Here is a 14,671-nt window from a genome sequence, read left to right on the forward strand (position 1 = left end):
GAATGTTGCATCTATAACGAAGTAAATGCCAATTCACTGAGTAATAAAGAAATATTTCTTACCTTTAGGATTTTTCCTAGTCCAGAAACCACATTATTCGTACCAAAATACGGAGCGAGATGCCTCTTCATGTCTTCTTGTCGCACGCGATCATGTTTCAATGTAACGTCCATGTTAATGATTAACTTGTCAAAACCGCATAATTCAACAGGAAGTACAGTTCACGTAGGCTTTCTTCGTAGTGCAGCAGCGCGTTTTCCCGGTGTTACTAGGGCATTTCAAATTCTCGAAGCTCTCGGTCGACAGAATTGGTCTTTTGCTTGTCTTTGTGGAATGTTAACGATTTGTGAAGTAAAGCCGCAGGCTACCCAACTGTACCGTAAAGGCTGGTAATCAATTAAAAAATATTGAAGACCCAAAAGCAAAATTTTCGTGAGCTTTTTGAGCACAGTTAAAGTTGTTGCACTGATCGACTTCATTAAATGGTAAGCAAAAAAATATAGTTAGTAAACGACTGTTTTGGCAGTATGTGTTTTTAGAATATTCAACTTTTTTCGACCTTGTTATTGAAATCGTGTTAAACGTTACAGACAAATTCCATTGTCCGGCATGAGACATTACCCAGTTCTAAGAAACTGAGGTATAAAACGTACCCCAATACACTGTGCATGCACTATAAATCCACAATGAAACATCTTTATTGTTTGGTTAATACCACATAGTCACCAAGCTGTACAATTCAAGTGGAAAACAGAAGTGGCAAATGCCGTAGCCTCTACTTACAGCCACTCCCCTTTACAATTTTCCTGAAACCAACCAGCTACTTCTCCAAAAAGCTAGCCAACAAGTTTAAAAATTCAAGTGTAAACAGATGACAATAAACATGTGTCTTACTCCCTACTAAGAGCTTCACCCTTTTACAATCTCCCTTAGGCAACAAGATATACATTTCAAGTGAAAACAGATGACAATTTGACAGGTGACTAAATCTCTACTTAGAGCCACCTCTTTAGAATCTTCCTTAGCCAACAAGATATACAATTCAAGTGAAAACTGATGGCAATTTGACAGGTGTCTTACTCTCTACTTAGAGCCAGCCTCTTTACAATCTCCCTTAACCAACAAGATTTTCAATTCAATTGATAACAGATGACAATTTGACAGGTGACTAAATCTCTACTTAGAGCCACCACCTTTACAATCTCCCTTAGATAACAAGATATACAATTCAAGTGATAACAGATGACAATTTCACAGGTGTCTTACTCCCTACTTAGAGCCACCCCCATTTACAATCTCACCTAAGCCAACAAGCTATACACCTTACAACCTTAGCAAACAGGCTTTCTAATTTAAATAAAAACATACCGCATCATGACAGTTTTCTTATTTGCTACAACGGCTACACCCTTTACAATCTCCTCTAAGGAGAAAAGAAACTCCGCTTTGCGGGTTGCGATGAATCCGTCTGTGGAAACGCCAGAGAACTCACAAACAGTCTTGAGCATAGCTATACTCAATGCTTTCATTCTCCCCTTCTTGTGCATGTCACACAGGTTGAAGTTGTCATAAACCTTGGGTTGTCGTAACTGCACGTCATCCAGTACAACCTGGCGGGCATCGCAAAAACTCCTGCTCTTTTCCGCAGCTCTTATATCTTCTTCCCTAGTTGCCACAGCGTTGCGCAACTTAGCTGCCATTCTTCAAAAGAACGACCGCATATGCTGTGCAGTAAGGAATTCGTCTCTGGAGAACAACCTCGACCCGTCTGCATTCTTTGTAAATCGCATATCTTTAGAAACTTGCTCAGGGTTTTGTTTGTGACCAGTTTCCTGCTCAAGGTTGAGCTTGTCTTCTAAGTACTTCCTTTGAGCTTCATTAAAGCGTTTGGGCTTTTTGGCTATTTTCAAGGCCCATCTGAACCCTCGGGTAAGCCTGCTCCCTCCGTCGCCTCAACTTCAGTTGTTTCTAGTGCTCTTGCGGAACTCACATATTCCTGAAGGAGTATGTGGTATGACGTCTTGGCTTTGTCCAGTAATGTCTTTTTTCTGGCAACATCTTGAATTTGCCGAAGGACATATGCTTCTCCAGACTTGAATACCTCTGATAAACCTTTACACAACCCTCATTTGGGCAGGAAAACAGGACGTTGGAATCTTCCACCGCACCACTGCCTTTCATTAAGGCATGGCTTCTTTGAATTTTCTTGGGAAGCGCGGACGAAGCCAATCATCAACCATCGAACGCAGATCTTCAAAACCTTTCGCACCGTCTGCTGCAGACCCTGCAAGGATTTCCTGGTTGTAGCTGCGCAGGAAGGCAAGACTCTTAGCATAATGTCCAGACTGAATGGAGTTAAATCTGTTTCCACACAGTAATTCTGGTACTGCTTTACTAGTCTGCTGGGGATCATCGTATTGATAACATTTGGTGTTTCTGGTATCTTCCCAGGGGACAGGCGGAGGTATCGCTGCCCAAACGGGATATCCTGGATGACATGCGGACTCGTTATGTAAGTTAAAAGTGGTCAGGCTGTTTTCTTTTCACTCTCATTCTCGGACTTTTTGCTCGGGGTACTTCGACTCCACGCCCATACTGAAGAGAATGCTGTCTTGCCATTTTCAACCGGTGTTCGGTAAGGCCTGAAATGTAGCTCTGGATGTGTTTGAAAGTTGTGAGGTCCGCCATGATTGACAATATTTGACGTCTTGTTTCCCAGAAAGATGCGTTTTCGTAAGACTCTGCCAGAGCAACAAGATTTTTTCGCTCCTCAGGCTCGCCAATACCGAGTTCTTTTACGACACACCCGGAATTTCTTACGGCCTCCCAGAGGTAGTCTGCATCTTCTGGGCCAGCCACAATTACAGATTTCGCCTTGGATACATGGTTAGCTCTCGTACGTCGTTTGTATGGCCCGACTGTATCAGCATCACATGAACGTAAGAAATCATTCAGTAGTAAACGTCTCGTGGCCAGACTGGTTAATAATAATAACAATAATTTATTAATTTATATTGCGCTTTTTAACATATAAAATGAGCAAAAGCGCATTACAATATTAAAACTTAAAATTATTAAAATATACTAACTTTATACACATTATTGACAAGATCTAAAAGTTAAAAAAGCTAATTTAAAAAGATATGTTTTAAGACGAGATTTGAAAATAAAAATAGAACTAATATTACGCAGGCTAGCTGGAAGCGCATTCCAAGGTGTAGGCTCACTGACACTAAAAGATCTGTCACCAAAAGACTTTTTCATTTTCCCTTCTTGGTGCAATAAAAGCGTGCCTGAATTTATAGAGCGCAGTGAATAGCGTGCGTGCTTTCTTACCTTAATTAAGTTACTAATATAAGTTGGAGCCATGCCATTAAGAGCGTTGGTGCTACTAGAGGTTTCGCTGCTTCCCGACTGCAATCCGTCCATATTCACACCCGGCCATAAAGTTGAACTGTACAGGAGTGACAGCAAGTATAATCTAGTTGAAACTTTGCTTCGTGGCCGCGCCACTTCCGGAGTGTAGTGGAGTTATCCAGTCAATCTTTGAAGATATGCAACACATCTCAGAACTCGACCAACAGCGTCCAATATTTATATTCTACACTTCAAAGAAAGCCTTAGTGGTCTTAGTGAACTGTACTTCCTGTTGAATTATGCGGTTTTGACAAGTTAATCGTTAACGTGGACGTTACATTGAAACATGATCGCGTGCGACAAGAAGACATGAAGAGGCATCTCGCTCCGTATTTTGGTACTAATAATGTGGTTTCTGGACTAGGAAAAATCCTAAAGGTAAGAAATATTTCTTTATTACTCAGTGAATTGGCATTTACTTCGTTGTAGATGCCACATTCTCGTTGAAAGCAGATTTGAATGTATAATTTGATTTTTGTAATCAACGTACCGGAACCGCTCAAAGCAGACAAGCTCGCATTTCAAAACTCTCGTAAAAGTTTCAAACAAACTCCCCGATAAAGCAAATACACAATTCCACCACCAAAAATCTGGTTTCCTCTTATTTAAAAGCATGCAACAAAACGAAAATAACACGTCTTTTATCGAAGAAACGTAACATTTGAAGACCTTCCGTTTGTTGTTGTTATTGACACGAAGGTCAAAAGGTCACTCATATGACTAAAGTGACCTATTTTCAAAATGCTTTCAAAATTCGCCGTTTTATTTATCCCAATTTTTTTTTCGACTAAAGTGTAGATGGAGAAATTCTCTTTCTATGGTATATAGTTTTGAAGGGTAAAGTCGTGTACCAGAGTGATTTTTTGACCCGTGAATTTAGGCAAAATTCGGCTGTTGCTACGACTGTCAAAATGTATAAATTTAAAAATTCCGTTAAAAATTCCAGTTTTTGTTCCACATAATTTTAAAACCACTAATAGGCAGAGGAAATAAAAGCTTTTGAGTTCCTTGGTAAATCTTTTCTAGGACGCTTTTAATATATGAGCAGCAGCGTTCACAAAAGTCGCTATTTCGGCGTTGATTTAGCGTGCCGCCACGGGCAAAATATTAAAAATTCTACTAAAAAATCTAAAAAATTCTTAACGACCCGAAACTTATATTTTTAGAACTAGTTTACCAAGGCCTTTATTCTGACAAAGTTTGGGGAAATCGGTTCTTCCTATCTTGTATACCTTTAGTTGGCCGGTACAGCAAACCCCTCTTAAGCACTCACCGGATCCAGGGAGCGGACCCAGTTGATGGTGAAATTGATTATATCCTTCGCCCATGATGTTACTGGTGGTACTAAAAGGTTTTTAATGGCCTTGTCATTAAAATCTGCTATAGTTTCTATAATACGCTGTCCACACCCTCCTAAAAAGGAACAGAAGAGTATTAACTCTAACAAAATTTAATAATTTCAAATAATTTTCAGATTTTGATTTTTCGCGAACGATAGCAGAAAAAATAATAAATATAAAAAATAATCTAGTTGCTGATTAAACTGATCGCAGTTTGCTTTTTCTCGAAATTTAGTATGGGCAAGACAAGAGCGGGCGCGCGATCGAGGAAAAGTCTTGGAAAAGTCCGCAGTCTTTTTTTTCTCGTCTCGCCCCAAGCTCTTTTTCATCCATCCGACAGTTCATCCAGTTTGCTTGGTTTTCTCGCGTTTCTGATATAACCGCGCTTTCCTCGGACCCTAAGAGAAAAAGACACACTACTAGTAGCCTAGTTTCTGATTTTCTTAACGTTATTTCGGTCGACGTGACGCAGATCCGAATTTCCAGCGGTCTCAGTCGCATAACCTGATCACGTGCCAGTTTAGTGTTCAGTTGTTGTTCTTGTAGGAAGTTATGAAGTAAGTTATGACGTTAAGGAGTTATCGTCTAAAGTCATCACATGATACTTTCCCGTTCAATCGAAAAAGATGGAAACGGGACTCAGTGCAAGCAACCGTACCGAAGCGCCATAATTAATATAGAACTTATTGGTTTTAAAAGAAAAAGAAGCATTAAAAAAAAAACAGGATAAGAATCAGTAGCCTGTGTACAGCCGTCCCGCTCCGCGATTATTTTGAGCGGAGCGGGACGGCGGTACACAGGCTAAACAATCGGCTGGTAAAAAAGGAATAAAAACAAAGCAGTCAGAAAGGCAAGGACAATTACCACCGCCGAGTGGAGGAAGGGCTGAGGAGATTGCTCCATTGATTCCATCTTCCAATGCCTTTCCCCATTTAACATCACGGTTATCAATGCCTTGCTGTATCATAGAGCCTCCAAAGCTTGTGGCGAACCCGACCGCGACTTCTGAAGGTTAATAAATTGAAACATACCGGTTGGTAAACGATAAAACAAGCAGTAAACTAACTAACTAACTGAAAGAACTAACTAGCTGTAAGACAAGTGTGAAAAGGTAAAAGAAAACTAAAATCCGCCGATCAGAATGCCTTATTGTTGACCAATACTATCTATGGAGAAATCTGTTCACCTGTTTCATTAGTCGTAATTCGTTTCCAATATAGGATTGGGCATATTGGGCGGGAAATATTAGGTATTTTACGTTTAAGAAGACCCCCGCCTTAGCTACAGAGATCCAGAGCTGTTGCTAAGGGACTGCTGAAGACGGTTTTGTTGAAAAGGAGGCAGCGTGGCCGGGTGGTTTATGGTGCTGTTTTTGGAATCCGGAGGTCCCGGATTTAAGCCCTACGCCCTGCCACAAGATGGGTATAGATGGTTTTTTTCTCGGTCTTCCCGAGTTCAACTCCTCGTTCACGCTTTTTACTAAAAATAGCCCACTGGTCCGCCTCCTGCCAGTTGGGATTTCTAACCATGTTATGTTTATTTAAAACTTTTGTTTCCTCTGTTTGTGTGGCATGCCTGGAAACTAGCTATCTCAAAGCTAAGTGCGTGGCCACTTCAAACATAAATTTAAAATTTCATTTATATCCTTTGTGTCTAGTAATTTGGAGCGTCTTGTAACGCCAAAGGAGAAACACCTGGTCTTAAATACTTATAATTTCCGTGCGTAACTGGTGCCAGTCGACCAAACCGCAAGTTAGAATTTAAAATCCCTTTGTCACGGATTTGAACAGATTTTTGAACAGTCAAAATTTATATTTGTGTCGTAGGAAACCTAAAAATAATGATCCATTTTTATTAACAATTGCTATTTTAGAGCACTAAAACTGCTAACAAGCAAAGCATCTTTGGCTGCGGATGGATAGGATAGAAGTAGATTGCAAAACTTTTCAAGTTGTTTCCGCGCGTCTTCGAAAAATCTATATTTATGGCAATAAGATTATATCTTCCTTTTGCCTACCACAAATTTCAGAACAGTTTATACCAAAAAACTGCCAAATTCCCGTGACGTAGCCGGCTCATGCATGGTCACTGATATAACGTCAAGCTGCATATACTTACTTCCAGCATACTTCAAAGAGGACGGAATAAAACCGCTCACTGCGCCGGTTACTGCGCTTGATATCAGTCCTAAAAATAATTAAGAACAAACAAGTTGTGTCAGAGTGCAACAAACACTGGTAAAGTCTGAATCTGGGCCAATTGGCCCATACAGCCGGAGCTTATCCCGGTTTCCGTAGCATTAACCGACTAGGAGTATTGCTACTCCCCTCTGGATGGGATGCTAGTCCATCACAGGGTTACCGCCCAGCAGTAAATTTGCCGGTACCCATTTATACATGCACCTGGTTGGAGAGAGGCACTGTGAGAGTAAAGTGTCTTGACCAAGAACACAACGGAGCACCCCGGTCAGGCCTCGAACTCGGGCCGTTCGAACCTGAGTCGAGCGCACTAACCATTAGACACCCCTCTTGGTGGCAACAAACACTGATGATGGCTTAATTAGTAAAAACTGTCTAACAGACTGAAAAAATACGAGTTACGCACGTGACTACGCACGTGACTACGCATTATTAATTAATCTCAACAGAAAAATTATGTTGACCACAAAGTGTGGAGATTATTCGTTTTGCATACATACCTCCATAAGATATTTTCTCATTTTTCATTTTCTGAGCATAAAGATAAGCTGCGACATTCGTCCCTGCATTTAAGGCCGCACCAAGGGGACCACCGGCCACATTAATGAACGAAACACAACGCCCTCGAGGGTCCCTGAGCATCACGGGATTGTTTGCAGCGTACGAGTAAAGATTGATACTTTTCCCTGAGAAACCTGAAAACAAAGGAAATATAAGCAAACAGTCTCTTGTCATTGGCTGGACAACTGCCTCCTGTCTTCTATCAGAGATTGACAATGAGTTTTACCACTTAAGATTAAATGAGAAAAGGATAATCAACATACATTCCTTCCAAATTTTGAGAATAACGATGTTCGATTCGACGAGTTTTTAACAATATTACAAAAAAGATTAAGATCGTCATTTGAGAGGGAGAATTGGAAGAAACGCCAACGTACTTTATGTGACACTGATCAAAAGTAAAGGCAGCATAACAACAGCTAGCTAATTAAAAAAAAGTTGGCAATTTAAAATTTAAACCTAGTTTTAAGACTGTGGATGAACTTTACTGACTGTGTGTGAACGTCGCAAATAAAAGCTATTGAGTGCTACTTTCATGTGGTACTGTTTAGGTGGTTCTAACACTTAACTCTTTTCATATGAAACCCTTGTCCGTGACCGTTTAAATAAAAGCTCTTTAGCAGTGTTTTCTTGTTGTACTGTTTGTTTTTCAACATTGCGCAAATGAAATTTAAAATTTTGCCACTCTCAAAACTTATAGGGGGTTTTCAAAAATCAATAACGGTGCTTTTACCAAGTGGATCAATGCTAAGGAATCTTCCAAGCTGTGCATCGTAATGTCTGGATCTCATCCAGTAGATATCTCTTAGTTCACGGTCAGCAGTCACTCCCCATTGACCAATAAACGTAAAGTCCTGTGGCAACTTTTCATCGACTTCTAACAATCTCCCAAACGGATCATAACTGTAGCGATTGACACGATCACCACTTGGATCCAGTACTCCAACGACAGACCTGACCAGAAGAGTAAAAACAATGATGGTAAGCTCAGAAGAAAAACAAGTGGAAATATTTCACCTGGTTACAATCTACCTTTTAAACGGTATTAAGATGACATAAATTCAAGTCATTCTATAACGGGTATACTAAATTAAAAGATTGTTAATGGAGATTTGTCACAATATATTACGTTGTTTTTGCAGATGACAAAAATATTTTCAAATTGAAGAAAAAATAAAATAATAATTTGGTACAGTAGAAAAACCCTAGAGGTAATATAAAAGGATAGTTAAAATGTTACACCATCCGTGACAAAAGTTTCTCTTAAACCGTAATAATTATTTGATCAGTGAATTAATTAATTAATTACCGACAAGTCTACCCGATCAAGTATTTTTATCCACTGGACACTGTGGATGAAACGATGAAACAAGTTCCTCCGACATGCATTTTTTTGCAATTTTTGGTCGTTTAGCCGGGGCTTAAGAAAAGAAATGACGAGAAAGATATTAACTGCTGAGTGCCACAAGCTACTAAACTCTTACCCTAGACCGTCAAACTCGTAATAATATAGTTCTCCATTCACATCAATCAAAGCAACTAATCCAAGCTCTTCACAGTGGACAAAGTGTGTTACATTTCCACCAGAAATCTACAGGAGGAACGAATACTGTCAGTTAAATATTATATTCTTAAAAGTAACACAGCATGAAAGAAATCTATGTTAATCATGATCAGTAATAAAAATAAATATGGCCATGTAGCAGGGACATGTTGCTGCGACTCGTCTCCTCGTGTGTACTCATCTTCAGTTAGTGCAACACGGAGTTGTCAGCAACATGTCCCCTCGTGTGAACAGTACATGATTGCGACATTTCCCCTCGTGTATACCAACCTAAGAATGCCGACATGTTTTTTTTTTCTTTAAGCCGATGACTTCTGATTGGTTTATGTCATTTTACACACGGTGATTTGTTTGGTTTAGTTTTCAGGACAGTGATAAGAAAACCCCTAATAATCTCTTGCCTTTCCCACAATATCAGCTCCTGGATTTCCAAATGGATCAATGATGTACTGTGTTTCTGTTTGATCGCATGTCTTCTTGTACAAGTTTCCAAAGCTGTCATAGACAAAGTTACATCTACAAGAGAGAAAATAACTTAAGAAAACTCCCTTTAATGGTCAGGTTGGAGCAATGTATAAAAGAGCTCAGTGGCTATCTCGTGTATTATTTACGAGTGTTACACATAGGTGGTTTTCACTGTCACGCCGCAAAAAAAAAAATCCAAAACTACTGAGTTAAAAAAAAAAAAAGGAATATTACAGGTTATAGAAAGCTAATATATAAACTCCTTTTCAAAGTCTCAGGTCAATACGGTATTCCGTGCTCAATTTATCTGTCAAAATATTTCACGCAAATTTAGAGAGCACAGTGTGGAAACGCCATGCTGGAGTCCAACTGCTTGGACTCCAACATGGCGGCCGGAAATCAATGAAAACATCTGGCAGTAAATTCTGCTACAAAAAGCGATCAGATCACCCTCTTGAACAAGTAAACATTCACATGAAGACTTCACGCGAAACCTCAACTGTTCAGATTGTTAAAAATCGCAAGATAAGGCTTTTTTTAATGAGAACGTGACAGCCTTCTGGCGGCCATCTTGGATCTCGTGTGGCGTGAAACTCAGAAATTCAAAATGTTCTATCTTAAAGACGGTGAATGCTATCGAGCTAAAAACCTTCAACAAGATAAATATTAAGGACGCCTAATAGCCAGGTGAAGGATAAAAACTCAGGGTTCTTGCGATTCTGGATATTAGAATTTTGATGACGTCACGTGAAAACAAAGAATACGTCTACGAGCACGTACGTCCAGTAATAGGCAGAGCGGGAGAAAATTGTTTCTTAAGGAAGGTAAAGTCAGGTCTAGGAATTGTGGAAAGCGCATAGCTCAGGTGTCTGTTGTAGGAAGCGACTAGGAGTATTTCTCCCCCCCCCCCCCGCCCTAATATTTTATTAGATTGCCCTAACAATTCGCTGGTGCCCTTTGATACTTTCGAGAGGAAAGGGACACCCGTACAATGTCAAACCCAGACCTCTCGGGACGTCTGAAATTCAGGCTAGTGCGTCTCCCACACGTGTGTCTTTACTAGTAGGTGACATCATCCCGTCATTCCGAACACTTCTTTAACGTATGGATGTTCCTCAGATGAAAAATTACTTTGCGTTCTGCGTGTTGCCAGATCTTTGCTAACAGACACATTTTTGCACAATTACAAAAACGAGAAAATCTCTGCAATGAAGGAATTAATGATATAATTCAACCATGGCGTCATGTCAGGACTGTTTTCCTTACCTTTTATTCGGAGTTTCAGTCTGCACCAAGAAATCCTCGGCACTGAACTTAAATTTGACACTATCATTCCGTACATCTCTGTTAGTTTTCTCCTCCATATTTCCATTCATGTCATATTTAATATCGTAATCTCCTGCCGTGGTGTACTGGTTAACTTCGTTTGCAGCGTACAGCGTCTTGTTACCAGGCTCTTGTGAAACGACAACTCGGTTTTTTCTTTTGTCGTAGGCGTAACGAACAACATTTCCTTGTGGATCTGTTGATTCTATCAGCTGCGAAGCTGCATCGTATTTGTAATGCCAGTTCCCTGATGTTGTGTTGAGTTGAATGATACGCCCTTTCCTGTCATAACTGTACTTAAAATAAGACGAAATGCTTCCATTTGGGAAATAATTCACCATTCGCGACAGCTTGAAATTAATTGGATCTAAAACGTATTCAGAATAAGCTCCATTTCCAAGAACACGTTTAGATACCATTCCTTGTGAGTTGTATTCTAATTTCAACAGGATGTCACCTCTGCCGCTGGGGTCTACACGAACGACTTCTGATAACCGGTAAAACCGGTCATACTTGTAAACCAGGTTTAGCCCAGCGACGTTTAGTGCCACGCGCCTTTGGAAATTGTTGAATTTGTAAGTGATCCGCTGACCGTTTGGATACGTAACACTGGATGGTCTGTTTTCTTTGTCAAAGGCAATGTTAATTTTTCCGATATCGTTTGTTGTTTGAATGATGTTTCCATTGTCATCGTGAAGAAAATACGAAGAGCCAAGTTCATCAACTTCTTTTTTGACCTAGGAAAATAGCATTTAGATGAGTTTATCATATCTTCTCAGTCAAGAAGACATGCTTATTATCTGCGAAAGATTTGCAAATACAGGCGGGTTTTGATGTGGTCGTTGGCTCGAGTTAGCGTTTACATTTGCTCAAAGAAATTGAGGAGATCCGCAAGGTTTATTGCTCTGGCATATTTGCATTAGCTTTCAACTAAAAAATGATTGTCAGAGATTTCATGATTGTCAGAGATTTCGGGAATTTCATGGCAAGTTATAGGACAAAATCAAGCACCTTCGGCCGCTGCCGTCAGCAATCATATAGGACCCACGCCATCTTCAAAGCAAAAGCACGTAAGACAACATAACATTTTCCGAATAAAAATTTACATTGTTCCCTAGATTGAAAAATTGTCACTTAAGAAGCCAAGGAGTTGTTGTTTGTTGTTAAAACAACTATAATGGCCTTGCCATTGTCGTTCATAAACTTGATTTTACGCCTGTGTACTTCACATTTGTTGTACGCAGTCCATCTCATTCTTTCTCATTTTTACCACCCCTGTTTCTTATCATTGTCTTTTTGCTGTTTTTCTACCTATGGAAACTGTTATTTGCAGGTTTGATTTGATTTAATAAGTATCACCAACAAGCTATCACAAACTTACAATTCTGTCAATTCTTTGTCAGACTGCAACTTTTCTTAGTTTGTATTAAATCTTCGGCAGCATTCTGTCTTAGAAAACGGTTATTTTGAGATTTCGTTTGTTTTTGATGGATCTGACGAAAGAAATGTATTACAAACTTACAATTCTGTCATTTTCATCGTACTCGAACGTAACCTCCTTCCCAGCTCTGCCAGTGAACTTTACCAGCCTCCCAGCGCTGTCATAATCAGTGAGTTCAGTCTTGCCATCCGGGTATTTGAACTCGGTCAGTTTGCCTTTGTCATCATAAATATTCTGATAAACGTAGCCATCGGGATCCGTCATGTTTAGAACGCCCCCGTTTTTCCGCAGTAGGAATTCTGTTTTGTGGTTGTTGGCGTCTACTACAGACATGATATTCGTCTTTTCATTGAACGTTCGTTTCATAACAACCTGGAAAAGTGATAAAGGTAAAGATAAAACAAACAACAGGAGGTGTACCAACGCATCCTTAACTATGCTAATTTGCGCAGGAAAACTTGTAGTCGATGCCAACTGCGAAAAAAAAAACGTATTTACTCGATTAAGCACTGCCCCGTTTAAGCGCCGAATATGAGGGCCAAAATATCAATTAAGGCAATTAAGCAAGAACACTTGTGTGACAATTTTAACAACCAATCAGGACTCTCAATACCTGGTCTCCTTGCCTTGTGATTCGCACAACCTCGTCATCAGATCTAACACTCTCGAACCGTACACCGCTAAAACCACCGCCGACTATATCCATCATCCTCGCTTCTTCATTAAACACGAGCACGGCCGAGTCGCCTTGTGGAAGTCTGGACATAGTAACCTTACCATCCCAGTCGTACGAGAAAAACACTCCCTGAATGAACTCGTTATCCCTGTTAAAACCTGTTATATTACTCAGGAGTCCATGCTGGTTCCAGGAATACTTGACAGTAGATGACGTAGGATAGACAATACTTGTAAGGTCGCCTTTAGAGCTGTATGTGTAACGGGTTGTTTGCTCGCCCACGCTGACAGACACCAGTGCGCCTGTATCCCAATTATATGTGTAGAAACTGCCAAAAAAACGTAGAAAAAGAGGGTACTTATTCTTCAGCACGACTTTGGTTAGGCCAAAAGAGGCTGCCACTTACTCAAGTTTTCGTAGCTCAAAGCAGCTAAAAACATTCCAGTTATTTGCTAGTACACCGCAGCCAACACCGCTACCCCCGCCGCCCCGCCCCGCGCGCACGTCAAAGAAAAACTTTTTCCCATCATGAAGTTAATCATAGACATCAGGATTTTCACGCGACAATGTTTTTTGCTAATGCGCGCACAGACTGGTACGTAGGAATAGGTAAAACTTTATTTAGACACACTTGCCTCGTCAACTAAATAAGTACAAGAAAGCTGATTTCCACAAGGGGTATGTGGCTACAACAAGAAGATTTAAACTCTATAAACATGAGTGATACTTAGTACGTATGGCGGCGTTTGCCAAGATCGCGATGTTCTATTTGCGGGCGGATTTGGGCCATAAAAATCAGTGTTATCAGAGTAAATTAATGTATCTTAACAAAATATAACTAAGCATCCTTATAAAACTCTATTCAAGCGAAACAAAAATATATTTACCATCTTTGTTTTTTACCGGATCCATCTTCAATTTGAGCCTCTCGAACAAGTCCATTGTCGTTGTATTTCACAGAGATTTTTCCTCCAGAAGAATGCCTGAAAGTCGAGGATCTGTTTTGCAAATACTCGATTTTGATCGTCTCGTTACCTCTTTGGATCTTTTTGAGATGTTTCATGACGGAATCAAAAACAAACACGGTGGAGATACTGGAGTCGGTAAAATGAAGTTCTGGATTCAAATTCAAAGCAAAAAAGAGTAAGCGTAAAATCTTAAATCGAGCTATAAAAACGAACGAACAGAAACAGCAAACGCCTCTCACCTGTGTTGTTAACAGTGGCTTTCTTTCCATCAAGTGACATATAGAGTCCAGTCGTGTCTGCCTCAAATACTAGCTCTTCGCGTAAACGAACAATCTCAATTTTTTCTGGTGTAATCTGTGTTACTTGAGCCTCCCTAATTTGGTGAAGGGGCAAAAGCAAGAACAAAATCAGAATAAAAATGACGATGAACGGAATTCAGCAACATCCCTGGTGCTTATTAAGGTTCTTCGTTGAACAACGGATAAAAATAAAGAAACATGTAGGTTTTCAGTTACTTTACATGATGATATTTAGTTAAGAAACTCTTCCTCTTCGATTCCTCTTCAAGACTGACCACGAAGCATACCATTTATGGATTACCTACTCTAATCTTAAAGACTGGGATAGATTTTCGAGAACACGCGAATTCTTTTCAAGGATAGGTTGAGGTTAAGTCTTTTAAGGTTCATTTCTTTTATTTTCGTAAGCACCATTA

General features: G+C 39.9%; 1 protein-coding gene across 1 annotated transcript in view; it reads right to left on the reverse strand.

Moving 5' to 3' along the window:
• Positions 1–14,671, reverse strand: part of LOC144662022 (uncharacterized) — a 56,660-nt gene that overhangs the window by 19,683 nt on the left and 22,306 nt on the right. The window contains exons 23-34 of the mRNA XM_078522754.1: positions 14,196–14,329; positions 13,876–14,104; positions 12,926–13,316; positions 12,394–12,684; positions 10,812–11,608; positions 9,482–9,596; positions 9,001–9,107; positions 8,250–8,470; positions 7,456–7,650; positions 6,876–6,944; positions 5,622–5,762; positions 4,691–4,830 (exon numbers count right to left, since the gene is read on the reverse strand). Coding sequence (XP_078378880.1) covers positions 4,691–4,830; positions 5,622–5,762; positions 6,876–6,944; positions 7,456–7,650; positions 8,250–8,470; positions 9,001–9,107; positions 9,482–9,596; positions 10,812–11,608; positions 12,394–12,684; positions 12,926–13,316; positions 13,876–14,104; positions 14,196–14,329 — 2,830 coding nt within the window. The remainder of the gene's footprint in view (positions 1–4,690; positions 4,831–5,621; positions 5,763–6,875; positions 6,945–7,455; positions 7,651–8,249; positions 8,471–9,000; positions 9,108–9,481; positions 9,597–10,811; positions 11,609–12,393; positions 12,685–12,925; positions 13,317–13,875; positions 14,105–14,195; positions 14,330–14,671) is intronic.

Source organism: Oculina patagonica, chromosome 8 (genome assembly GCF_052425735.1).
Source record: "Oculina patagonica isolate OP01 chromosome 8, crgOcupat, whole genome shotgun sequence".
Classification (NCBI taxonomy): domain Eukaryota; kingdom Metazoa; phylum Cnidaria; class Anthozoa; order Scleractinia; family Oculinidae; genus Oculina; species Oculina patagonica.